The 26,929-nt window shown below is 40.6% G+C and overlaps 1 protein-coding gene across 1 annotated transcript; it reads left to right on the top strand.

Annotated features, from left to right (window-relative positions):
* Positions 1–720: 720 nt before the first annotated feature.
* Positions 721–25,571, top strand: FAM168B (family with sequence similarity 168 member B). The gene is made up of 7 exons (XM_080604941.1): positions 721–881; positions 7,347–7,427; positions 10,871–10,954; positions 15,986–16,128; positions 17,164–17,341; positions 18,657–18,786; positions 20,389–25,571. The coding sequence occupies exons 2-6, from the start codon at positions 7,358–7,360 to the stop codon at positions 18,767–18,769; spliced, it is 588 nt and encodes a 195-aa protein (XP_080461067.1). The 5' UTR covers positions 721–881; positions 7,347–7,357; the 3' UTR covers positions 18,770–18,786; positions 20,389–25,571.
* The last annotated feature ends 1,358 nt before the right edge of the window (positions 25,572–26,929 follow it).

Here is a 26,929-nt window from a genome sequence, read left to right as displayed (position 1 = left end):
TGGAGGGGCGAACAAGGTCAGCAAGTTTCCTGGTACTACCCCTTGTGCCTTTTGCTGCGAGTGCAGGTGGTTTTGCACGTTGTGTTTTTAAGGGCTGACAAGATGAATTCTGCCTGGCCAGGGCTTAGGCGTCTCTGGGCAAAATTCACCTGGCACACATTGCTGCCTTGTCCTGTCCTCAGCAGGTGCTTAGTGCTTTACGAAAAGGTTAGCTCTAGACATTTGGAGATAAATCTGAGTGTTTTGTCTGAGGTTCAAACTATGACCTTGTCAGAACTTAACAGGTCTGAAGGTTGCGGAGGCGGACTTTCACCCAGCGGCTGGAAGATGGGGAGAGAAAGAGCTCCCCGGCTCAAAAATCACAAAAAACTTTTATGCTTGCACCGCTCAATCCGCTTCAGGTCCGTACCCCTCTCGGTACAGCCGTTTTGAGCAGCGCCACGGACCGGCGTGCTCTGAGCAGGCGGAAACCACTGAGGAACCACACAGAGCCCGGGCGGTGCCGCCCCCGCTCCCCTCACGGAGCGGAGCCAAATGGCGGCGGTAGCTGCGGGGGGGGGCGGGCGCCCGCCGTCACGTGCCGGGGGCAGCACCCGGAGGAGAGGGGAGGGAGGGGGGAACCTTCCGCGCACGTGACGGCCGCTTCCGCCCCCTCGGCGAGGTGCGCGCCCCTCCCCCGCGCGGAAGTGACGTCGCGGCAGGCTCGGTGCGCAGTTGCTCGGTGCGGCCGGGCGCGGAGGAGCCGGAGCCGCCCGGCGGCCGCTGCACCCCCACAGCCCCCCCCCGGCCCCGCCCCGCCCCGCCCCGCCCGCAGCCGCGCCCCGCCCCGCCCCGCAGGCAGCCCGCGCCGGCCGGGGCCCAGCACGCAGCGCCGCAGCCCGGTGAGTGCCAGCGCCGGGCCCGCTGCGCCCGCGGGTGGCGGCGGCGGCGGTGGCTTCCGGAGCCGCTCCGCGCCGGGCCCGCCCCGCGGCCTGCACCGGCGGCCTACCCGGGCGGGCCGCACGCTCCGGCGGCGCCATCCCGGGCCCGAGGGGCGGGCTCGGGGCCGGGCTCAGGGCCGGCGGAGCGCGGGGGGGGTCCTGCGGGGGGTCCGGCGGCAGGTGCGGGCCCTGCCCGGGGGCTGGCGGCCGGCCCGGCGGTGGCGGCCGGGTCCCGGCGGGTGCCGGCCCCGGGGCGCGTCCTGCCGTCGCCCTGTCACCTTCGGGGGGGGGGGAAGGAGGAAGGCGCTCGGCAGGCCCGCGGCTCGGCGCGGGGTCTCTTAGGGTATGCGGAGGGACGCGGCGGGCACCGGGCGGCTGCTCGGACGCGTGCTGTGGGACACAGGGAGCGGCAGCCCTTAAATAAGCGTGCGGCCCTGAAACGAGCGGTGGCGTGCAGCTCTCGGCATGAGAAGGGCTGAATGTAGGCCGTTCGCGAGCGGTCAGTTACCCTGTGCGTGCTGCCTAATTTGACTAGACTTTCTGTCTGCTCTAATGCGATTTCACTGTAGGATGTCTGATTGTTAGTGCCGTAGAACTCCCGTGCTCGCGTGGTGCATAGCTCCCGACCTGTCGTTTTTGTGGTAGTAATTACCTACTTCAGCTTGCAGGTCAGAAAGTAGGAGGAGTTACGGGGCCTTCTGAGATTCCATCTCTCTGTGGAACTTTTGACAGCTTCATTTCCTTTCCGAAAGGAACACGGAATAAACTGACACTAAACGACAATGCATTGTAGGATAATAACTTGCCAAGAAGCAGAGCTTGCAGATTTAACCAAAACGTTATGAATATGGTTCTTTGTGTGTTGCGTTTCTACTCTTTCAGTTTGAGTGTTATTTACTTCTCATCATCGCTGAACTTACCCTAATTTTGGTAATACACAGACTTCTAAGTTCTCAGCCTCACTGAATTGACAGTTCAGCTGCACTATTCCACATCTTTCAAACAAAAATATTTGAATACGTGGTTGCAGAGTTGTGCTGGAGATGCAAGGATTGGAGCTGGCAACTGTCATTCTCTTGTACAATAGCAACAACATAAATTGCAGCCTTCAAGAAGTGCTAGGCCATTGGTTTGTTTTTTTCCTTAGTTAACGTGGTGGTGTTGCTTTTTCTCCAAGTAAAAAGCTTTTGGTAATGTTGGGATTTTTTTTGAAAACTAGAACAATGCCAGTAACATACAAATGAAGTTGGTTCGCCGGCAGAATCTTGAGTTTTACGTACGGTTTTTTGGTTTTATTAATGAATGATCTATGGAACTAACTATGTTGTGTCTTGAATACGTACTCATACTGCATCTGCTCTTGCTAATACTGGGCACAACTAGTGCTGTTGTTAATGTACGGTTATTCCAATTCTGTTATTCGGTATTTAAGTGAGAATTAAATATAAAAAAAAAATCCCAAACCACGTGTAGAATAGATTTACAGATGAGAATGCTATTGATCAGAAAGGATTGAAGTCTTAATTTATTCCTTTTTAGTCTTAAAAAAGTGTAGTTACAGAAGGACGATTGCAGGTCTGTCATTCTTACTCCCATATGGAAAGATCTTGTAGCTGGAGCAGGGGAGGAATGCGTGCAAACGATCTTCCCAGCTTTGTCTTTTTCTTCACCTGGGAACTTGTGCAAAGGTGTCAACTGTAGGACCACAGCCTGGAAGAGGAAGACCTTAGTCTGTACTGCCACTGGCTCGTCCTGCTCGCTCGCTGTCACTGAACTGGTGCTTAGTTAGCCCTTTGTGGATGTCTCAGCTTTCTCAAATTGGTAGGAAGAGAACACAGCAGATCATCCCACTCTGCTTGGCCTGCTGCAGCCTCGCCTCAAGCACCCTGTGCAGTTTTGGGTACCCCAGGATAAGGACATCAGACTGCTAGAGAGCAGCCAAAGGAAGCCTCCAAAGCAGGGGAAGGGCCCAAAGGGGAAGACATATGAGGAGCAGCTGAGGTCCCTGGGTTTGTTCAGCCCGGCGCAGAGCAGGCTGAGGGGAGGCCTCATGGCAGCCTGCAGCTCCCTCACGAGGGGAGCGGAGGGGCAGGCGCTGAGCTCTGCTCTCTGGGGACAGTGACAGGACCCGAGGGAACAGCATGGAGCTGGGACAGGGGAGGGTCAGGACAGAGGGGGTTAGGGAAAGGTTCTGCACCCAGAGGTGGTCGGGCACTGAACAGGCTCCCCAGGGTCACAGCACCGAGCCTGCTGGAGTTCAAGAAGTGTTTGGACAAGGTTCTCAGACATAGGGGTTGGGATTTTGGGTGGTCCTTTGTGCATCCAGGAGTTGGACTTGGTGGTCCTTGTGGGCCCCTTCCAACTCAGGGTATTTGGTGATTCTGTGACTTCAGTGGCTGAAGTCTTGACAGACGTTAGTGCAACTGAGTCTATTATCATTGCCAGCTCTTTGAAGAGCAGGACTGTGATCAACTGTTTTCTTTGTTATTTAGGAGCAGAAGTGACTTTTTTTAGATTAAAACTGGAATTTTAGGAATTGCGTTTTGCTTCTTTAAGCTTTGACTAGAAATCAGATGGGTAAAATTGAAGATTGCTAAGAAGGCATTTCACTTTTTGCCTAATAAGGAATTGTATATACATGGAAATTGGGTCCTTTGTACAGTTTCATAGCAAACAGCATTGAAAAAGTATGCAAGGATGGACAGATGTTAAATACTATAATGTTTTAATGTGAGTCCGGTTAACTTCTGAGAATGAAAACATTAATGGACGCACAGTACTTTAGGCTAGTTACTTTTTTGAGAGATTCTTATTGAACGGTTGTGATGGAATTATGACAAAAAGAGCAGAAAATGACTACCAGTAGATCTTGTTTCAACAGTTTTTTCTGCACGACTTTAAAAATAAGTAGCAAGAAAACGTCTGTTAGAAAAAAAAGTGCAGTTTGTTTTATAGTATTTGATTGGTCTGTGTTTTTTTTCCATGCATTTTTATAAACTAATTTTAAAAAGCAGAAATTCATAGAAACGTACACACTGTGACTGCAGCAGGAAAGCTGATACGCAAAAGCATCTCCAGTTTGGAGCGCTAGAGGCAGTCGGACTTTGTGCTCAACTTCCTGAAACATGGATTTAAAAGGAGGGTGATAGTCCTGGAATCTGTCCCAAGATGAGATTTAGCAGGCTTGGTCAAACCTGAGTTTGTTTGTCTTTGGCAAGAATGGAAGGTGAAGCATTTGTACTTCCCAAGCATGTTTTCCAAGTCTTTAGTCAGAGCATCTTTAATAAATGTGATTGCCTTCACTTCAGCTGAAAGAGTTAGGTGACTGGGTAATTTATAGAGAGTTGACTCCGTTCGATTTATATACAGAGGATGCACTGCAGACGCTTCTTTACATAGGCATTAACATGAGAATGCTTTGGAGGGGATGCCAACAAAAAGGTTGAAAACCACGCTGCTTTGGGTTCACTTTATCCTAGTTTCCCTAGCGTTTGATGTGGACTTGAGGCATTACGGAAGAGTGGACTGCAAGGTTCCGTATTTCAATATAACAGATGTTCTTCCAAGTGAAATTATGGTCCGGTTGGGATGATTGCAACCACTGGGTAATACTCTATAATTATACTTACACATGTTGGGTCCTTCAGAGAAGACCTGAAAATAATTATTTTTAATTGCAATTGGATCTGAAGTTTTGTCTGCATTATAGAAACTTGTAAGTACTTTTTGTACATGGCTGGATGTCTACTTGTATTTCAGTGCTGAACAATAACGAGTGAAAGCAATAGTGGTAAAATTCACATACCTCTGCAGCTGCACGTGTGTGTGCGTGTGTGCATGCCCATGGTGCAGCTGTGCTGACGGCTGAGGGAGCAGTTGTAAGTCTTCAGGTATGGATGCATTTGAAGTAGAAGTTGAGTTGCTGTTTTTTTTTTTCCAGTAAAAGTTTGCAGGCACCTAATGCCATGTTTGTTTTTTTTTTTTTTTCCACCTTTCTTAGCTGGAATTCCTTTCTCTTAATTATCACTTCCTAGTCTGATGAGTTGCCTAACCATTGCTATTCACTGTCTTCAAATCTGAAGCTTTGAATGGCTTTAAGTTGTCCCCAAGAACATGTCCTGGTGTTCTCTGGAGTCACTGACTGCTAATACATCTAGTAGTTGGTTTGTTTTTTTGTTTTGTTATATTACCCAAATATTTACAGAAGGCTTTTGCTGTTTTTTTTCCAGTCTTTTTTCCTTCTTGCTTTATCTTGTCATTCAGAATGGTGGCAGGCTCACAGGATCATCTTCTCTTCTAATTGCTGAGGGTTGCAGGGAGGTATTTGTAGGGATATGGGTTTGGCGGAGAGTGCTATTTAGTTTTAAGTGGAAGGCATTATGCACTTCCCTTAAGACTTATCCCCCAATTTGGAAATGTTGGGACTGGATTGAAGGTTGAACCTCCCATGTAAGTTCAGAGGCAAAAATCTGACAAATTCAACACTGAAAGAGGAACAAAGATGCAAATGAGATGCAGATACAGGGAGAGCAAGGGAACAGACTGGAAAATTTCGAGTAAATGAGAATCCTTATTTAGGAAGGATGATATGCAAAAGAAAGCGGGGGGGAGAACAATCTTGCTACAGTGATGTATTAGACCAGCACAATATGCCTGTTAGTGAAGGTACAGCAGATTCAGTACTCTTGTGTGCTTCAGTGGAAAATAATGCTTTTTACTTGAAGACTGCTTTGCTCTAGAGCACTTCCAAAGGGATTTGTGTCAAACTGCATTTTCATGTTGGTCCAGTGATAGAAATGCACTGTCCAGGGAAACTTTCTTGGTATTAAGCAATGTAAAGAGCAGGTGGTTTAGTTTTTAACTAATGTATTGGATCATTTTGATACAATACTATCAATACAGTAATTTGGTGTGAAGCTGAAAAAATGAAAGCAATTCTATTCGAGTTAGTTAGTATTGCTAATGGGCAGTCTGAGAAACAGTTGTAATTCTCTTAATGTGGAGACCGAGTTTTTTGTGAAACTCGGTAAGAAGCGTCCCATAAGCATTTACTTTCCAATTTCCTAATTTTGCACATTTTTTTTCCTTTGTCTACTAGGTACTGCTAAAACTCTTGCCATAGAGCTGATTTTAATGCTGCTCATTTTGGAAAGCAAGCTACTTGTGCTTATGCAGCCGCTTAACGTGGGTTTATCGGGGCAGCCGTGGTGATAGACTTAACACAGACTCCTGCCATACCACGGTCTGTAACTAAACAGCTGAAAGCATAATTCTAAAGTTTATTTTGCTTCATAAACTTTATTTACAAAATTGTTAAACAGCGCAATTCATAGCACGCAGCTCTGTAAGTGAGACTGTGCAGCTCAAAGTCCGGTGTCAGTGTGCGCTCCTGTCTTGGCATCAGAGGCTACTTGGAGTGAAAAACTGGCACTTACAGGGAGAGAAACTGTAAATCTGTAAATACTTGCAGAAAATCAGAGGATTGAAGATAATTGGGTTAAAATACGTGTTTTGTTGGTAAAATTTTAGAACAGTATTTGCAAACAGTACTCTAATAGAGGCACGTGATGGGCGTCCTTGTGAGCTCTCATGCAGTAATTCCTAGAAGTACACAGCCTTACTAGAAAATCTTTAGAAGCATCTTAAGTGCCATTTTACTTTCCTTGGCGTGTACATACAAGGTCTGTTTTAAAACTGTGGGTTTGGTTTTATTCCTGCCTGTCATGCTAATGATAAGTGCCTTTTTGGTGTGTGAACACACAATTCAGCAATGACTCCATGCACGTATGTTATATGCTCTGAAGATCTCTGCAAGTAAACAAAGTAAATAAATTTGAGAGAGATAGCTGTCAAATTATAGAAGGTCTTGTTCCACTTCTCTAATACTTAGGCTGCTGACAGTGGATGAATTTAGTGCCGATAAAGGACTGGAGTCCCTGGCTTGGAGTGCCAGTAGTAATAGACACGAGTATTTGTATCCCTTGGCTAGATGCCTCAAGAAGGGAAATATGAGGAAACCAGCATCCAGAGATGGTAGGTGGCTGGTGGACAATAGATGACAGATAGAGAAGTCCAGGAGAGTTTGAGCTCCTACAGTGTGTTGTGGACTTGTGCGCCACAGGGGAGCTTTTAGGGAGATGGAAATATTTTGAAAGCATCCTCTGCAACAGGGAATGTTTCATTCTAGAGATTTTCTAGCTGAGTGAGAGTTGCTGATGCTTTGAAACTTAATTCTGCAGTGGTTGTCTTACTTGTAGGTACGGTTTTAATGCTGATATAAGCAGTGGAATTGCTACTTTTTCTTCTGTTTCTTCCTCCCAATATGCTTTCCTCCATTTCCAATTACATTTTGGGTGCTGAGATTTCAAACTTTCCCTGTACTTAAGTAAATAAGTCTTTTTTTTTTTCTTTTTTTTCCTTGTACAGCTACTGAAATCATGAATCCTGTGTATAGCCCTGGTTCTTCTGGGGTTCCCTATGCAAATGCCAAAGGAATTGGTTATCCAGGTAACTCACTTTTTATTTTTTTTAAATAAACTTGGGTTATATTGTTCTCTGTAGTCAAGAAATAGTCACTTATGAGTGGGCTTGTATGGTAATCTGTTACGTTTGAGGGTTTTTGTTTTAATTTAAAAAGTGAGATTTCAAGAGTCATTTAAGTTTTATTTCTAACTTATTATCTCTCGCAAAGTAACTTACTTTAGGAGCTCAAATAACTACGCACTGGAAGAAGAGGAATCAATCTATTTCTGCCTCTAGTTGGCTTATACTTTTAACCTTTTTCTCCTGTAATTCTTGTTTATGCACTCTGCTTGATGACTGCCCGAAGCACAACATCAAACTTCAGACCAAGAAAATGGCTTTAAAAACAGAGACCAAGAAAAAGTGCTTTGAAAATGGAGAAATAAATGTATTTCTTGATTATTTGTTTGCTTCTCAGTCAGTTTCAGGTTTTTCACTGTGTACTTGTGTGTGTGTGTGTGTGTGTGTCCCTGTCCCCCCCTCCCCCTATCTACTAATGTTTGGTGTGAGCAGGCTTGGTTTCTGATGTCCCCGTAATTCAGAAGTTTGATAATTAGATGTGGACAGGCAAAACTTTCCAAGAAGGCTGAGGAGAAGGACTGTGTACCTCTGTGAGGCATTTCAAATGCTGTGCTTCTTGACTGACAGAGTCTTTATTTCTAATGTGTGTGGGGTAAATGAATTATTCCTTTCTGAGAGGGGCTAGAGGATCTTTCAACGCAGATTTTATGTATTGTAACCAAGTAGATCTTCATTGCTTTTACAAGAGGGTTGTCCTGTGATTTAGTTGATGTCTCTGTTGGAACTAGAAGTCATTCTGCACTTTTAATGTTAATAATCTTTGTACTGTATTTTCCTCCTGCTATTTGCAGTTTTAAAATTTGTGTTTCCGCTTAGGTAGTGTCCTGGTGTTCTTCTTTTCCTTTTCCATTTTTTTTCATTCTAGATACTAGTGTATAAAGGAATTTTCTTTACTGTTGACTTGGTCACGGAAAGCCCTTTTAATTTTTTGTATCTTTTATTTATTGGTTTTCAGGTACTTTTATTTTCTTCTCAAATTAGTGTAGCTTCCTTGATTTTTTTTCCTACAGTATTGATAAGGAGAAAAACTGCAACATTTTTAAGTCTATTGAGTCACTGAAATGGTGCAGTAATCAATTGTAGAGCTGATGCTGTGTAACTGTATGTCTTGCAGGATGGTCACCTTCTCTGTAACTGTCTTTAATCAGCTACATTGGCTAGAGTACTTTTATAGTAAGGCAAGCACCCGTGGTTTACTGATGAATGTCAGTTACAGTACACTTATCTCTATATTCAAAATTGATCTTTCAAGTATTTCTTTAGCGTTATAAAAATTATTACAAATCACAGAAATACTACTTTGTTATTTTTATCTCTATTCATTTTCTAAATGCAGATTTACATTAACCAGGGTTTCATTTCTACTTATAACCATTTACGTGTTGCTTTGAAGTTGTCATTTAGTCTGATCTAAGTATTTCATTTTACTTAGGAAAATGTACTATTGCAGATTTGTAAATGGCAGTTTAAATAACTATTTTTTTATTTGGTGCAGGTACTCGTAATTGTGTGTTTGTATGTGTATTTGCCAGTCTTTGCATGGTTGTAAACTGTCATAACTGAAAAACACGGAATGTAAGTCAAGTCATTATAAAAGTGCCTTAAATGCTGTGCTTCAAGCTGATGGCTCAAAATTCTTGCCTACAGAATTCAGTCAGTTTACAGAAACTTGATTCTTAAATTCAGCTTCGTCAATTAGTTCTATCCTGTTACACTGATGCAGTTTACTGAACTGTCTGGTTCATGCTTAATGGCCATGGGATAAACACAAAACATTCTGTAAAATGGAAAGTAGATTTGCATTTTAGGGTTATTTTTTTAATTGTCACATGGCTACGTCTCCTTTTCTTGCCTCTTCTAATGTAGAAACTACAGATTTTCCATTCAGGATGGTTGAATGTACACGGGTTGCATGGTAATAGAAAGTAATGAGCATATTGCTAGGAGGAATGTATTATTTAAAGGCACTGTGTTTGTAAAGCTGTTGCATGTTTAATGGCTGTTTATATTGTACTACACCTATGTGAGGTTGTTGGATGAATTTACAGTATTAAGGAACCAATATCCAAGTGTTCTCATGTGGATGAAAGTTCTTTCTAGATATTAAAACTGCTGCCTAACATAGTTTACATAGTTTTGGCATAGTTTACATAGTTTTGGCATAGTTGCACTTCCTGTAAATTACGTGTTTATTGAGCAGCTCAGAGTGCTCTGATTTGTGGAGCTAAACCTGTGAAGAAAGGATGGAGAACCAAAAACTTGGACAACAAATGGTGTTGCAGATGTGACGTCAGTTTAGTAAGGTGTAGAACTGCATGAAAACCTTTTACTAGGAGGTTGTGAGTTTGAAAACTTCCAAGCTATGTATACTCTGAAAAGTTGTTATGACTTGGGTGTGTTATTAGGCTTGAAATTTAAGACAAAAATGTAGGCGGTCAGTATGGATAAGACTAATTGTATGTGACATGATATGTTTGCAGAGCGTTGTACAGAGCTAAGTTAGGATATGTAGATTTATAGTCCCAAGTTAAGTTTTTTTTTTTTAAGAGTAATTGATAAAGTCTCTGGGATTTATGGGAAAATAGAAATCATTCAAATCCGAGTAGCATTTTAGAACTATCAGCTTTAAGCATGAGGGTGATGAGGTGCATAGTCATTGCTTTATATCTGCAGATGTTGAAAACTTTGTGTTGATATTAAGTATAGATGAGTATATCATGTTAGTTTAGCCGTAGTGGTTCTTGAATTCTGGTGTAGAAATGTTTACCTACCATTTATGCCATTGCCCCAGTGAATTACTTACTGTTACTGTTGAGTGTCATAGTACAGGGCTTAAACTGGTGCGCTTAATACCTTAGTGTAGTAACAAATCTGTATCGAATATAGCAAGTGTTTTGAATTGCTTAAGGTTGCTTTGTACTTTCTACTTGTGATCTCTCTAACCTGGAAAGTCAGAGTTGCTCTGACTTTGAGCGATTTCATTATTTCTGTGAAAAAGAGGTTTTCGCCAGATGTATCTCTTCATCAGATCATAAAACTTTGAGAATTTTGTATAGTTGCACAAAACGTAGCTGTCTGACTAATACAAGAGTTTTTTGGACAACATCAGGGTACGCTGAAACAGTGATGTAAGGGAGAATGGCACTTGTGACTCCTTGGCTGCCCCCTTCAGCTAGCATTCAGCTTCAGGTGGCCTGGGAGAAGAAGAGCCTGGTATTCTAGTTGAGAAGTGTGATTGAAGGCCATCTGCTAGCTCGTCTCAATTAGAAGGTGTACAGGAAGAATAAAGTTGTAGTTAGACTTGGCAGTCAGTCTAGAAAATAACTTTGACATGTTCTTTCTTCTAGCTGGCTTCCCAATGGGCTATGCAGCGGCTGCTCCTGCCTATTCCCCTAATATGTATCCTGGAGCAAATCCTACCTTCCAAACAGGTATGTGTAATAGTTGTGTCTAAAAAATAACCTGAAGTTTAGAAGTTGTTAGAACCAAGAATAAGGAAAAGCTGTTGGTGCTAACAATAACACACTGTGAGATAAGTTTTACGGTATTTTAAATATGACTCATAAGGAATCATCTGAGAAATTAAAATGAGTATAATCTTGTTTTAAGACTTGTCATACTGCTTTCACCTTCAGAGAAGGGAAAAGCTGAGTTCTTGGTCATTGTTTCTATATTTCAGGTTGATACTTAAAAAATACATTGCATTTCCCCTAGCTGATTCCTTCTTGACTCTGTGTGCTTTGCATCCTACTGCTTCTTTCCAGATTCTTGTCTGTTAAATGTTTTGTTTTGTTGTTGTTTTCCAAAACCAGTTCTTTTTCATCCTTTTTTTTTTGATCGTATTTCTTTCCACGTTCAGCTTACTGCCTTCTTTCTGATCTTAGAATTGTCTTGCACAAACTGATAGCCTGGAAAAGCCTGGCTGCTGGTTAAAAACCCTTTTGTCTGTAGTGGATGTTGGGGAATGATTTAGGTAACTACACTTGCATGCTTGTTAGTTAAGAGAAAGGGAACGTGATGAGCCTAGAAGGGAGATGGAAGAACGAAAAGACTCATCTAAGTTTTTTTTTCATGTAGTTCTGTTTTCACTAATAGAAGATGATTTTGATATGCTAATGCTTGAAACAAAATGGAAATGGGTGCTATTTAATTTCTACCTAAACCAGAGGCTTGTATTTGATAGAACGGTATTCTCTATGGCATTATTGCATACTAAGGAAATCCTTACATTGCTTTGTTACAAAGATTTGGACCATCTTCAAGAACTTTCACTTGTGTGTGTTATGCCAATTTTTCAGAGATAACACGTGCACGTATCCAAATTTGGCCCTGAATGCCCTTGCATAACTTATGCAAGAATAGGAAAGGATGCTACTTAACACTGTGAAATTTACGTTGTGGAAGTCTGCTAGCAGTATTGAAACTCAGTGTTTGTAATGTGTGGCATTTCATTAACTACCAGGAGACTCCAGTAAGTCCTGAATCTTAATCTCGCTCTCAACTGTACCTTCGAGTCCAGGATACCTTATGGTGAAGGAAAACATGGTTGTTGTACTCCACAAAGGAAAACAGAATTTATTTATTTACAGTCAGACTCTGTATGACAAGGAGGACTGATGTTAGTCCGTGGAAACTCATCTCTTTGCAGGCTGTAAGTTGCTGTTTTGATTTCGTACAAGGGTGGGGCAGCAATTACTGAGGGCAAGAGAGAGTAAGTAATCTGAAAGGTCTGTCTGCAGAGCCTTCTTATTTTCGTTAGTACAATCCATGTGTCCATTTTTTTTTGCATAGAGGCAAGGCAAGTGCAGAACTGGTTTCGGCTTGTCTTCAATCACAAATTTAAGGGAGGAAAGCAGATAGGTGTTGTAAGCTCGAGTAATTAAAAAAAAAATCTGCCCTTTGGATAGGGTATTGCCCGTGTGCAAGTATCAGATCTAGAGATACTTGATTGCGTGTGCACTGGATTGCTTAACTTTTCAGGAGTGGAGTTCAGGGGAGAGCAGTTCCCATTGGGGACATACCTGTTAGCATGAGAATCAAAACCTTGTGTGGGCTTTTATTACCAGTCTGTATTATTTTCATTTCACAGTTGAGATAAACTTAGTGATGTGCTTTTGCCTTCTGTGCTCCGTTGTATATATCATCATGATTCCTATAGCTATGCTGATGATCAGCTGTGATTTTTGATCATAAATGAAGGCAGTTGCAGTCTTATTACTGGTTGCAGTTCGCAAATCCTCTTGCAGTTTTTGCTTTCGAATGGAGCTGGCAGCTCATGGCTTGGACAGGCACACTCTGTGCTGGGTTAAAAACGGGCTGGGCGGCCGGGCCCAGAGAGTGGTGGTGAACGGAGTGAAATCCAGCTGGCAACTGGTCACCAGTGGTGTTCCCCAGGGGTCAGTGTTGGGGCCCAGGCTCTTTAATATCTTTATTGATGACTTGGACGAGGGAAGCGAGCACACCCTCAGTAAGTTTGCAGGTGACACTGCAGCGCTACAGGCTTGGAGCAGAGTGGCTGGAAAGCTGTGCAGAGGAAAAGGCTCTGGGGGTGCTGATTGATGCTCGCCTGACCACGAGCTGGCGGTGTGCCCAGGTGGCCAAGAAGGCCAGCGGCATCCTGGCTGTGTCAGGAATAGTGCAGCCAGCAGGGCCAGGGAGGTGATTGTCCCCCTGTGCTCTGCTCTGGTGAGGCCGCACCTCGAGTACTGTGTTCAGCTTTGGGCCCCTCACTACAAGAAGGACATCGAGGCCCTGGAGCGTGTCCAGAGCAGGGCTACAAAGCTGGTGAAATGCCTGGGACACAAGTCCTGTGAGGAACAGCTGAGGGAGCTGGGGTTATTTGGTCTGGAGAAGAGGAGGCTCAGGGGAGACCTCATTGCTCTCTGCAACTGCCTGAAAGGAAGGTGTGGGGAGCTGGGGTCGGCCTCTTCTCGCAGATAACTAGTGATAGGACCAGAGGGAATGGCCTCAGGTTGTGCCAGGAGAGGTTCAGGTTGGAAATGAGGAGACATTTCTCAGAAAGAGCAGTCAGGCGTTGGGACGGGTTGCCCAGGGAGGTGGTGGCGTCACCGTCCCTGGGGGTGTTCAAGGAAAGGTTGGACGTGGTGCTTGGGGACAGGGTTCAGTGGGTGACATTGGTGATGGTGGGGTCGTTGGACCAGATGATCTTGGAGGGCTTTTCCAACCCTGATGATTCTGTGATCCTATAAGGGGAGGAAGAAATTACAGCTACTTCTTGAATCACTGATTCTGAATCTTCCTGGGGAGGATTGTTGACTTGTTAGAAATAATTGTTTTGTAAGATTAGTTTGCACTGACTAGTGTTAGAATAGATCTTGTGCTATATACCAGAGGAAGATTAAGAAATTTTTCACTTGTATGGAAAAGGAATAAAGATGTGCAAAAAGTTAATACTATTAGAGTTTTTATTGTTGTTGTTGAATAGAAAATAAGCTTTTATTTCAGAGCTAAGAATAGTTTTAATTCTTAGCTACTCTTCAAATGATAAACTGAAGTTCAAAATGTGGAGACCTAATTAAGGTGGATAACAGCTTTCAGTTCTTTGTCCTAACAGCTGGGATTTGTTTCTTAATTTTTCTTACGTAACTGCTTGTTTGCAGAATCAAGGCTCTTGTTTCACAACATGCAATAACATTTGAATGTGCCATGTTGTTGCTGTTCAGAAAGCGTACTTTCTGTTTTTACAGGTGTCTGTCTTAAATTTCTGTGTATTTGTATAACCATGTGTTTTACTTTTAAGATCTCTGGTCCCTGAAAGGGAGAAAAAAATGAAGTGGGAAGGCGGAATACCCTTGTACCACTTTGTAAGAATAATGAAAGTTAAACTGCCTGTACAGGTGTTTTGGAGGGTTTTCAGAATGAGAGTGGCTTGACTGTAGTGTAGCTGTAGTTCAGTAGTGATGCTTTGTGTTCAGCATTTTGACTTCTGCAAAAAGAATGAAGGTCACCTGTGATCATGCTGTCTGCACAGACTCTTTTTTTCACGACACAGATATGAGTGTAGTGTGTATGCTGTGTGGCTTCTGATCTGTTCTCTGTATTGAAGCCAGCAGATCCCAGACACAGTTTTTAAAGCTGACCTACTCTCTGTTCTGGTAGTCTCATTTTTTTTTCTGTAATTAGCAAGTGGTATTTCTTCTTTGTGTTGTCCTAGTACTGGTTAGTACAATTCGAAGTAAATAGAAATCTCTTCTGTGCATGTTGCGTTTTCTGGCAGGGTGGGCCTGCATGAGACCTGAGATCTTGTGATCCTGATTCTGTGATCTTTTCAGCATAGCACAGGCACTTTCTTGGAAGAGGCCAGGGCTCTTGTTTACTATCATAAATGTCATTACCACTGGATGCTGCTGCTAACATATTTGTATTCCCGTTCTGGCCATTAAATCATGGTGTAATCTTGGGATAGTAACGTGCAGCATATTGTGACAGCAGCGGTGCTTTTCACAGCTATCCTCCATCCTTCATCAGGCCCTGACATCTGTTATCTGGAGACAGTGCCTCTGATGAGGGCTGAAGGAGTTACAGAAAAACCACGTGTATTTAGGTAGGGTATGAGCCAGCAGTTGCTACTTATCCCTGTGAAAATTGAGCAGTTCTTGACATGTACAACACAGACTGACTCTAGGGCCTTTCTAATAGGAGTGATAAAAATCATTCTGATGGCATCTGTCATCTTACTGTAATGTATAAAATTAATTTTAAGTGATTATTAAGGGTATGTCTGTATCCGAAATATACCAAAAGTAGATTTAAAGATACTCAAGTGCCTTTGAAGTCTAATTTGCAGCTGCAGTGAATTAGTGTTTATATTTTAATGGTATGGTCTTTCATACTTAGCTAGTTGAGAAGATATCAGAAAGCAAATACGGGTTGAGGTTAGTTGAAGTGGATGTTAAAGATTGTGTCCCAGTTCTCTTTTCAGAGAGAAGAGCCGTCTTGGGCTCTTTACAAAATTCTGGTATTTGATATTGTTATTCTGGTGCTGTTTCATGTTCTACAGAAGGTAAATGCATGTTAGCCACCCATTATCATCTGCCAGTACAACTTGGGGTGTGTTGAGAACTTGTCTGACCTTAACACATGCCAGATCCTTCTGTAGAGAAATGCTCTCTGTTACGCTGAATCCAAGTGTTTAACAATAATGCTACTGCTAAAATCCAAATCCACATTTTTTATCCTATATCCAGTGATTTGAAAAGCAAGTTGGTGCAAAAATACAGTAGCTCTGCATTCTTAGTTGAAACAGTCGAGTGTTACAAACAGAGTGCTACTAGTACTGTATAGAAGATATAACTTGTGTGTGGGTATTGAGACTAGGCTACTGAGTACTCACGTGAAAGTTAAGGAGTTCATAAATTAAGAAAATTGTTACCCCCGACTTCACAAGCAGTGTACTGACACTTGTTTTTCGTATTTTTAATGCAGATTTACCTTTGTTTCAGGTTATACACCAGGCACCCCATATAAAGTATCTTGTTCGCCTACTAGTGGTGCAGTCCCACCATATTCTTCGTCACCGAATCCCTATCAGACTGCTGTGTACCCAGTTCGAAGTGCCTATCCACAGCAGAATCCATATGCACAGGTAAATGAACAAAACCTAAAAAAAAAAACAAAAAACTGTCTTATGTCTGTTTGGATAGTGTTTTGTTTACGTTGTAATGCCTGGTTGAACTGTGAACTTTACTTTGCATTTCATTCCTTCATGATTGGAGAGAATTTTCAGTTGACAACGGTGAGGATTTTTAATGCAGTAATTCGGTGTTCCGTCTTAAGTGACGGTTACACCACCTTTATGTTCCTTCTTATGTGACGGTTGCTCTGTGCTCACTGATGAAATGTTAAGTTCTTGAAGAGAGACTAGATTCAGTAGTTTTAAGAATGAGTGCTGGAAGTTTTAACTACCGCATCATGACTTCATTTTGTCAAAAATTGTCATAGATTTACACTAATCTTTTTTTAGGAAGACTCTTGTTACGATTCAAGGAGTTAACAAATCTGTTTAAAAACTACTGAAAATTGTTGAGACTGTTTCAACAGGCAAAGTGTTGAACTACTAGAAATGATAGAATAAAGACACTTCAACAAAACACTGTTAGGAGAAGAGTAGGTGCTTTTTTCTGTAGAGGAAATTTTGCTTGGCACATGCACAGTAGTTGAAAGGGATTAATGAGCATCTAACAGGGTTTATCCAGTTTGCTTAGTGTATTTGGATTTGTTAAAAACCTTTGGTTCTTTAATTGAAACAAGTTGAATAAATAGTTGTGAAAGAATGAGTTCTGTTACGGATTAATATATGAAAAGATGTGAAACAAAGAGAATGAATGAAGAATGAGACCTTACTGCAGAAGGTGCAGTCAGGATTGGAAAGCTTAGTTCGTTCTCTGCTATTGAATGTTGCAGTAATGCCTTAAAACAAGGGACTAAATGTTAACAATTTTGCAAGTGAAACGGAATTGGAATAGCTGAAATGAGTATTCTAGCTTCTACTCTGTAAATCTATTGTTTTGTTTTGTTTTTTTTTGAATAAAGCTTTTGTGTTTTGATACATTCTTGAAAAAAGATAACACTTATTTTCCTCACCAGATACACAATAATTGCTTAATTTTTTTCTCAACAGCAAGGCACTTACTACACGCAGCCTTTATATGCAGCACCACCCCACGTAATTCACCACACCACAGTTGTGCAGCCTAATGGCATGCCAGCAACTATGTATCCTGCTCCTATTCCGCCACCGAGAGGAAATGGTGTGACTATGGGGATGGTGGCTGGGACTACTATGGCAATGTCAGCAGGTATGTGGACTTAAAACTCTAGTGTTTTCTTGATGAAGCTGTCCTTCAGTTGAGGCAGAACATTGCTGCATTACAAAAATGTGATGCCAGAGACATGCTACACAGAACCATAAAATTGCTGAGATTAGAAGGGACTTCTGTAGGTCGTCCAGGCCAGTGTCTTCAAACTGGGTCCTGCTTGATCAGGTTGCTTACTTGTCCAGTGATATTTTGACCACCTCTTAAGGATGGGGATATTACTATTATTTCTGATATTAGTATTATGGTAAAAGGGTTGTTCTTTATGTATGTATGGAATTTCACATCTTCTTGCATCCTTTGCTGGTCATCGATGTGTAGAGTCTGATTTCTTCTTCTTTGTACATAGTAGAAGACAGCAACCTCTAAAAGGCTGAGCAAAACACAATGTTCTCAGCCTACCCTTACTTCACTGATTTTCTTTGTATGTTGAAATATAACATTGTGTTTGCACTGCATGCGGGTCCTCTGTGATAGGCAATGGTTAGGGATGCCTACTGCCTAATGCCACATTCTTTTAGCTCTAGCGCTTTGGAGAAGATATTTTTTAACCAATATCTAGACTCTTCTGTGCTTCTTCACTGAGGGGGTGTTGTGCTTTGTTACTCAGTGCTTTTCAGCTCACCAAGAAATGTCCACATTCACTCAAATGACATGCAATTCAGTCATTTAAAAAATGGGCACCATGAGTTTGTTTTCAGATTCTGGCCTTATCAAACTTATTTAATTTGAGGAATCTCAAATCAAGGGAAGCAGTGTGTCACAAACTAAATTAGAGTTTGTTTCAGTTTTGCATGTGGGCAGGCTTATCCCAGGTGTTTGTTACTCTTCTTACAAAGCACTACAGAGTAAGGCTGTTAAGATCCTGGTTATCTCAGACTGTTTCTGAACCCCCGTAGTCTGTAAAAACCTGTTTCTGTACTAATGTAGACGACGACCTAATTTATTCTGATTTTTCAGTCAAGTTATCTCTACTATCAAGTATTCTTTTGGCATGTAAAGCTTACTGTGGGAAAATGTTTTCCAGTGAACAATATGCTTATGTTGCAGGGTTTCTGCTAGAGCTGTTTTGGAGTAATGAGTATCTTTGCATTGGACTAAATATCAAAATGATTGTTGTGCTTAAATATTTGAAGGAAGATTGATTTGAAGGAAGAGGATTTGAAGGAAAATGATGCTGATAATTTTAAATCAGAAGATGAGCAAGCTATATTTTTTTAATTAACTCTGCTTGTATTTTTTTTTCCTGTACTAGAATTTGTGCTTACTAAAAAAAAAAATGTTCTCTTCATCCTAGGTACTTTGTTGACAACTCATTCCCCAACTCCAGTAGCCCCTCATCCAGTTACTATGCCCACATACCGGGCTCCAGGCACACCAACCTATAGTTATGTGCCCCCGCAGTGGTGATCATCCCGGCAGTCAGTGTAAGTTATTGATTTTGACTGAAAGCATTTAATCCTTATTATTTTTATTTATTAGTAAATACCAGCACTGCAGTTCTTTTGGGGAGATTTTTCAGAAGGTAAGCAATCTGGGGTACTTCTACAGTATTTTAATAGAGTTAGAATGCACAAATTTTTGCTTATGTAATACTGTTTTCGCAAAAGAGGGAAAGCTAGTGGGACTTCTTCAGTGGTCTGTATCTTAGGAAACTACCTAGATTTTCATGCTGCATGATTGTGGAATACAAAACGATGAGCCTCAAGTTTGCGTTTCTGAATGCATTTAGACCCATGTATTTTAATATTTTTGGTTCTTTGGTAATTGCCAAATTCAGCAGTACTGTGATCTCTGAACAGAGCAATATGCGTGACTTGGTCGTTTATTAGGGATTGGCTAAATATGTAAGGCAAGATAGATGTTTTGCCTTGCTGTGAATGTGAGTCTTTCCCACAAGCTGCTGAAACAAATAGGTAATCTTGAGTTAATTTCATATACTCACCCTGTTCGCATTACGCTTCAGCTCACGCTTCTTGCAGTCACCACGGAAAGATTAGTTTTGGTACGGACCATAAGTTAGACCATGGGTTTTGAGCAAAGGAAACTAACTTTGAAATCTGCTATAAGGTGGGATTTGGGGAATGTAATGTGTGTCAAACTGACACCAAGCTTAATGTTTTGGGGATCCTCATATTTGCTCCTGTTTCCTTGAGTGTAAACAGACAACAGCTTAATTTGAAATCAAGTACTTGTCAGACCAAGTTGAACTAGAAATTTTCACTTGTAATCAGTTTAGTTTATGGTTTGTTTTTTTAGTTTTATGACTGTGCTGCCATCCAGCGGGACCTCGACAGGTTGGAGAATTGGGCGGGGAGATGTGTAATGATATATAATGAGGGCAAGTGTAGAGCCCTGCATCTGGGCAAGAACAACCCCAGACACCAGTATAAGTTGGGGACTGCCCTGCTGGAGAGCAGCAAAAGGGAAAGGGACCTGGGGGTCCTGTTGAGCAGCTGGATGCGTTCCTGTGTGATGTGATCCAGGTGTTCCTGCTCCAGCAGGGGGATTGGACTAGATGATCTGTCACTGTCCCTTCTAATTCCTAACGTTCTGTGATTCTGTGAAGTGACTGCCCTTCGAGTTAGTAGTTAAGGTCATTGTTCCGCTTCGCTGTGATGCTATATAGCAGTATGCAGATCTGAAATGTTTCACACAAAAGCTTGTTTCATCAAAGAATGTCTTATTACATGAGTATAAAAAGTAAGAGTTTCTCTATGTCTAAACTAATGACTGCTGGTAATTTAATTGGACATAAAACAACTTCTTAATATTACGCCTTCTACTTAGACAAAACTATTAAGGACAGTAGAAAGCTGTAATGAAAACGATGGGAGAAAATAAATGTAATGACTTCTTAACCTAGAAGCCTATAGATTCTAGTGGATAATCACTGGGGTAGCACTAATGTAATACTTAATTTCTGTTGTGTGTTATGACTGTGGTGCATGCGATGCTGGAATGTTTTACCACACTTAAATAGTATTTCATATAATTGAGCATCTTTCCTGCTTTCTTTATTAATATAGGGTTGAAGATGGGAGATATGCAATCAAGAAATTGAGGTTTAAAAGTTGGTGCTGAAGCCCTCATGCCTCCAACCAGGACTTTTCTTCTGAATGCTTTCAACACTTGGCTAAACACTACTAATTCCTGATCACTGAAGATTTTCCAGTGCTGCATATCTTACATCTTGGAACTCCAGCAGTTAGTCTTAAAGCAAATCCTGTTTTGTGGACTGTCTTGCAATTTTTTAGCTAATTATAATGATAAAAAGGGAGTATAAATTTATTCTGATCCATATCTAGTCAAATGCATGTTAAAACACAAAAACAAAGCTTGCTCAATCTACCTGCAGTGACTGATGCAAAAACCATCGTATGCAAATCCAAAGGAACCGAGAAGTATTTTACAACTTGTATCACTAATGCACTGTTGTAATGTATGCAGGGTCTTAAAAGGTAGAATCATGAAAGTGAGGTTCTTTGTAGACCACCATAAGATACATTAGATAGTGCTTCAACCTTTTTGGGGTTGATGAAATTGCCAGTTTAAAAGGGGCACTTTTTTTTTTAGTGATATATTCTTTTCAAATTCAACTACTAAATTGGAGTGACTAGAAAAAAAAGCTGGAAAAACTGTAGAAATCCCACACACAATTCGTTTACTTCATACCTTTTCACTTTCATTATATGAATTCAGTGTTATACAAATGTTCTTAAGGATCAGAATGAAATGATAAAGGTAATGCTGTGTGTGCCAGTAAATAAAGCAAACTTCCTTGAGGCAAAACTTGCTATTGGGAATAGTAGGAGGTGACATCACCTGCATAACAAATTGCATGTCCTGGGGAGATACATATCCAGTACTATCTTTCATATGATGCAAGATGTGTTAAAGTGAGACTGCCACACAGGCTGATAGAAAAACACTTTCTTTTAGTTCTCAATTCAGGAAATCTGTGTTGTTTTTCCTAAACAATGTTGTAGTCAGTTGAAAACTTATGTGCAGTTGACCCAGCTTGCTTTCCTGAAATTTAAGAAATGCTAGATCTTTCTACTACAAACAGGAGGAGTTCAGCTGCATGTTGTCCCAAGGAAAGCTTGTGTGCGTGATGAGTATGTTAAAGGGGAACAAATCATTTTAACACAACTTCCTTGTTAGCTACTTGCAGTATGGACCGTAGATATGCTGTAATAGGGCTACCAGAATATAGAGGTTTCAGATAGTTCATTTTTTTCCTGAAAATATTTGTTATTGAAGTAGGAGCCATTCAGTGGTTACAGCATTTTGATGTATTTTCTTAGTGGTTTTTTTTTTTTTACTTCCTAAATTGCACTTGGAAGCACGTAAAATAAGACTGACTGCAGATTAGCAATTTCATTGCAATGAGTCATTTCTGATATTCTTTCTTGCAATTTCAATTTTTTTAAAAAGTACCTCAAAAAATGCTGTGGTGATAAAGGGCTAGCCTTAGAACCCATTTGTATTCCAAAATTCTTATGGGGAAGATTTTAAATTTTTTAATTTGAATGTTGCACATGAAATTAAGGTTTTTCTTAAACCTGCTTATGATTCCGGAAAGATGCGATTTTTTTTTTTTTGGAGACATTCTGCCTGCAATAAATTATGCAGTAAATGGTTATAAAATGTTATTCCCTACTAAGCGTTTACACAGAGGTATGTCAGGCTGTATTGTTCCTGTAGGTTAGTTTCCATTCAGAAATGATTTTTTTATTTTTTTTATAAGTTCTGTATCTAGTTAATTTTTTCTGGGGTGTTCTGCTCCTCTACAGACTTGGTGGGTACATCAGGGTAACATCAGTGCTGATTTAATGCTTCCATTCCAGTACTTTGCCCTGGTGGGATGCTTGTGAACCGGATAATCCGTTGGTGGGTAGAGCCTTCAGTAACTTTATTTTTTACAGTAAGCACTCTCTCCATTTTTTTTTAACTTTTTTTCCTTTTGTTTTATAAAATTTAGGATTATTTTGCAAGAATGACTGCCAGTGGACAGCCCCCTTATTTCTAATGCCTTTAACATAAATGATGTTGTTGAAATAAGTACTTTAAACCTTACTCATGAGCACTTACAGCAGCTTAGGGACTTCCATATGTTTTTATATGGAGCGGAAAATTACCCCCAGACAACCCATTTGAATCTGTACTGCTTTGGTCAAGTCTGTTTAACAATTCCATTTGTGTTGTAGGTTTGCAGCTTTGATTAGTCAGGTGTGCCGGAGAGTACAGTGAACATTAATACAGGCCATTTGTTCAGTTTAGTTAGTAGAGTGTGACATTTTTGTTGTCTTAGCATGATTTTAACAAAGTTGAGGTGTGAACCAGTGTTATATTGGGGAGAAGCTATAAAGAACAAGCTCAAAGCTTTGCTGTCTCCTGTCTCATCACCCTATAAATTAAAGCTTTGAAAATCATAGGAGAGAACTTTTCATGAGTGCTGCATTAGATAAATAGCTAAGGAATTAATATAACATCCTGTATGTTTGCTCTGACTTCAGATTCCTAAATGTCATCTTGGAAGTGGTCTCTGTATAATATTCCATAACATTTAGGCAGTCTCACTTACTTGAGCACTTTTTTTTCTAAGTTGCATTACGGGATTCATCCACAAGGGGGAAACTTTACCTTTTTTTAAAAAGGTACCACACCTCCCAGTTTTGATCAGTTACAATCTACTGGGAGGGTGGAGCATGTCTCCAGTAGTTTGATATGGGAATTAACCAAAAGCACAGTGCGGGGGGCCGGGTGGGGGGAATGGGAGGGGAATATGTGTATATATAACTATCTTAATGGTATTTTGTTGCAAATAGTAGAAAGCATGGATATAAAAGTGCGGCGGGGGAAATTGTACATCGTTAAATAGGCGTTTACACAGTGAGGGTCTTATGAAACATTCTCTCCTGCTTTTTATATAACATTCCCTATTTAGAATTCCTTTATAAATAAATACGCAGTATGTGTTTGCACTAGAGCTCTGTGGAAAATGAAAAGAGCTAGTGCAGTAGAGACATTTCAGATCAAGCTTCTCTTTAAAAAACAAAACAAAAAACTCTTATGGCAGCTTTATATGATTAAAAAAAAGTACTACTTTAAACCTGGAACTGAAGATAACTTGCAGCAATAACAGAGAGAAGTCCAAGGTAGTGTTTTGGTTTTTTTAATTCAAATTTCAGGTGTTGAATTTAGATAAAGTATTTTTTAAAGACTGAGGTATTCCCTATGTCAGTAATAACTGATGAAAATGTCTTTTAAATGTAGCAGCAGCAAAATAAAAATAGCTAGTAATTGGCACCTACAACTTGTAGCCCTAGTCTGTGGTGTGGTGGTTATTAACCAAACGATAAGAAGGAGAACAGAGAGCTTACTACTAGATCTTGCCTATGCTTGTTGTAACCATCTCCTGTTTGAAGTTTCTAGGAGACGTACAGGAATGCTGTTGATGAAAGCTTCTTTTTGAGTGTACTATGCAAGTTAAATGCTTAGATGCAGTGATAGATGGAAAAAAAAAAAAAACAAACCACCTTTATTGTAGTTGAAGTCCTTCCTCATATCACTTCATCCACTGGAGGAAAAAAAAAAAACAAAAGAAACTGTAAGTACCACAATGTCTTAGTGTTGTCTGAGGATATTTCATGGTACAGAGTTGTATACCAGGGTACTCAACGTTGACTACTCTTCATGGGGTGTTCAGGCTTCACTTCTACTTGGGTAGCAGCCACTTAAGGTATCTGAGCAAGAAATGGTCAGAGTTAGCTTGGAATCACTCCCCAGTGCTTAAGCACAGTATTATACACTGTTAATTTGGGTTTAGAACATATTTTTGCTTGAATAGGTAAGCACAGCAATCCGATACCACCACTTAACTCTAGGCTTAAAGTCATACTAGAGAATAGTGAATACCATGTATGTGAAAGTCCCGTGTTTGGAACATGAAAAATAGTAATGCTTCAGCTGGAACTCGGGGGAAAGAGGGCAGATGGACGCTGTAGTTGTGAAATTGCAATTTGCAGTTGCCCAGGATGTGGTTTGTGCTGTAGCTGGTAGGAAATAGGTTTGATCCATGTCTGGTCTTCTCCAGCAGGTGTCACTGGCTGACCTTAGCAGTTGCAGAGGATCAAAAGCAATCGATTAATCCTGATGTTGAAATGTTTGTGAACACTTGTTCAAAAGACATGAAGATTTAAGCTCATTAAGGTTGTTTCTCCTATAAAGTGTTAGCTTTCTAATACTATATCAACTCTAAGCTTCTTGCAGAAATCCTAAGATTTGATGAGGTAAATGCTAATTAAAAGGATCAACTGCAGCAAAGTTAGAATTGTTTTGTGTATCAAGTCTCACAAAGGATAAAGATCTTTCAGAAGTGGTGAGGACTCTTTCAGCAGTCTGTGTGCACCTCTGTTTAGGGGGCATGTTGAGAGAAAGTAAGGTGTGTTTTGCAGAGGGAAGAGAGGGAAGAGGAACAGCGTTTATCTGGGGAAGAGGAAACCTTTTCTTTTGTATGTTGAATACAACACTTAAACATCTAATTCCAGAGGTCGTAAGGGTCCATTTGTGATTTAAAAAATAAAAAAAGATCTAAACAATTTATGGGCTCTGAAGTTTCAACATCAAGAAAGTAAACATGACTTTTCGAAACTGTTGTGACTTTTGGGCACTTAGCAGGCAAACTGGGAAAGCTTTTTTAGCTGGCTGCTGTACAGACTTGTTATAAGTAGAATGGATTTGTTAGTGTTGTGTTCTTTTTTTTTTTTAATTGTAATGCTATTATTGGCTGCCCTCAAGTCTAAGACTTGGAAAAGTGAGTGCATGCAATGGAAGTACAAGAGGCCCCAGTAATAGTTCTTCATGTTTGTTATGAAATAGACACAGGTTTCCTTTTTATGACTTTTTTTAAAACTGTCTTACGAACAGTTGTATTGGTACTTTTTTTTTTTAAGTTTAGGTCAATGTTGTCTTCCAAGATAAGTTTTAAGGCATCACTCACTCCTGCATTGAACTATTGCATCAACACAAAGAGTGGAGATTCCATTCTGAGCCAGTTCAATTGTGAAAATTCATACTTTTTTTTATTTTTATGCAATTCAATGAGTAGATGAGCTCAGATTTAAATTCTTAAAAGCACGTTTATTGTAACAAGAATTGTTATGTATTAATACTTCAGTTTTCAATAAAGATTGACTTGTGTTGCTTATTGTGGGGTCTTGATTTTTGTTTTTTTTTACTGCCTTTGACACAATCCATTTAGAAAAGATTCTGTTGCTGGTTAGCAGTATGTTATGTTGAAGCTCTCTTTAAACTAATGAAATCTGGTGATCAATCAAAGTAGAGTAAAATGTGGAAGTAAGGTATTTTCTCAGATTTCTTGATGACTAACAAAACATAGTAGTGAGAAGAAAATGGAACAGATGTAAAATTTCACAATGTTTAACGTTTGCTTCATACTCAAACACTGCTGACAAATCTTGAGCAGAAAGTTGTTTTAAGTTAGTATCTTTAGTAGCCCCAGAAGCAAAAGAATGAGTAGGTGTAAGGTGTGGGTAATCATCCTTTTAGAGGATGGGTTAATTGAAACAACGCTAATGTTAAAGTAGAAGTGTCAATCTTGGGGGAGGGGGAGAGATGGAAGCTTATAATGTTTGAACTAACCAGCTATTTTTATTTGTTATAGGTCTCCAAAAATAACATACCTAGTAACATTGCTGTGAAAAGCAACGCATATGGAAGAGGAAGGAATCATGTTAATAACTGCATCAAACTGCTGAAAAAGTGTTCAGATTTTTTTGAGATTATTTCTACAGGTGATTTTTGCTGTTCAGTCAAGTAGTTCAGCATTTAAAATTGTGGCTGAGGATAAATTTGAGTTTCAGTTTTATCTCAAGTTAATTGCAGGTCAGTTATCCTGGGATCACTTTTTTGCACAAAGATGGTTTTTCAGGTCATTGGAGTTGCTGCTGGAATTAGGGAGGGTATAAAGGGGGAATACTCTTCAATGGTGGTGATCATTCCTGGGTTAGAAGGACCCTGTCTGTTGTGGAGAACTACTTCATACTGTATGTAATGCTCATAAGGATATGATACTGAACTTTGCAGTTGGGAGGGTTTGGAGGGGAAAGTGGTCTCCATGTCTTTTTGTTGTGATTCAGATGTGTATGTGGAACTACCAAAATGGTAGGTCAGTCCTGGTTGTCTTTTTTTTCCCCTAACCAGTTTCCGTTCATAATAATGTTCTGATGCATATTGCTCTCCTCCTTAGTTGCTTGTTAAATATGAAGATACATTACTGACAAGGACTGGCCTTGTTGCAGAGGCAGTTTTAAACATATGATAACAGCCAAAGCCCCTTCCAGAAAAGCAACTGCTCAGATTGTCAGAAATAAGGCTAGAAGTTCTGAACTTCAAGTTTTCCTATAACTTTTCTGTCCTTATAATTAATTGTTACAATTAAGGACAGAAGGAAAGTTGGCTTTTTCTAAGACGTGCTATTACATTTTAAATTTCATGACTCACTGGTTCAGCATTCACCTGTAGACAAATCCAGGAAACAGAAAT

Source organism: Anser brachyrhynchus (genome assembly GCF_964034855.1).
Source record: "Anser brachyrhynchus genome assembly, chromosome: 9".
NCBI lineage: Eukaryota > Metazoa > Chordata > Aves > Anseriformes > Anatidae > Anser > Anser brachyrhynchus.
The sequence above is the reverse complement of the archived record's forward strand: the minus strand, read 5'-3'. Positions and strand labels throughout refer to the sequence as shown.

Bases quoted from the DNA above. Each gene is read 5' to 3' on its own strand.
- FAM168B (XM_080604941.1), top strand. From the start codon at position 7,358: ATGAATCCTGTGTATAGCCCTGGTTCTTCTGGGGTTCCCTATGCAAAT. The intron at 7,428-10,870 runs GTAACTCACTTT...TCTTTCTTCTAG, and splicing joins CAAAGGAATTGGTTATCCAG to CTGGCTTCCCAATGGGCTAT. The intron at 17,342-18,656 runs GTATGTGGACTT...TCTTCATCCTAG, and splicing joins TACTATGGCAATGTCAGCAG to GTACTTTGTTGACAACTCAT.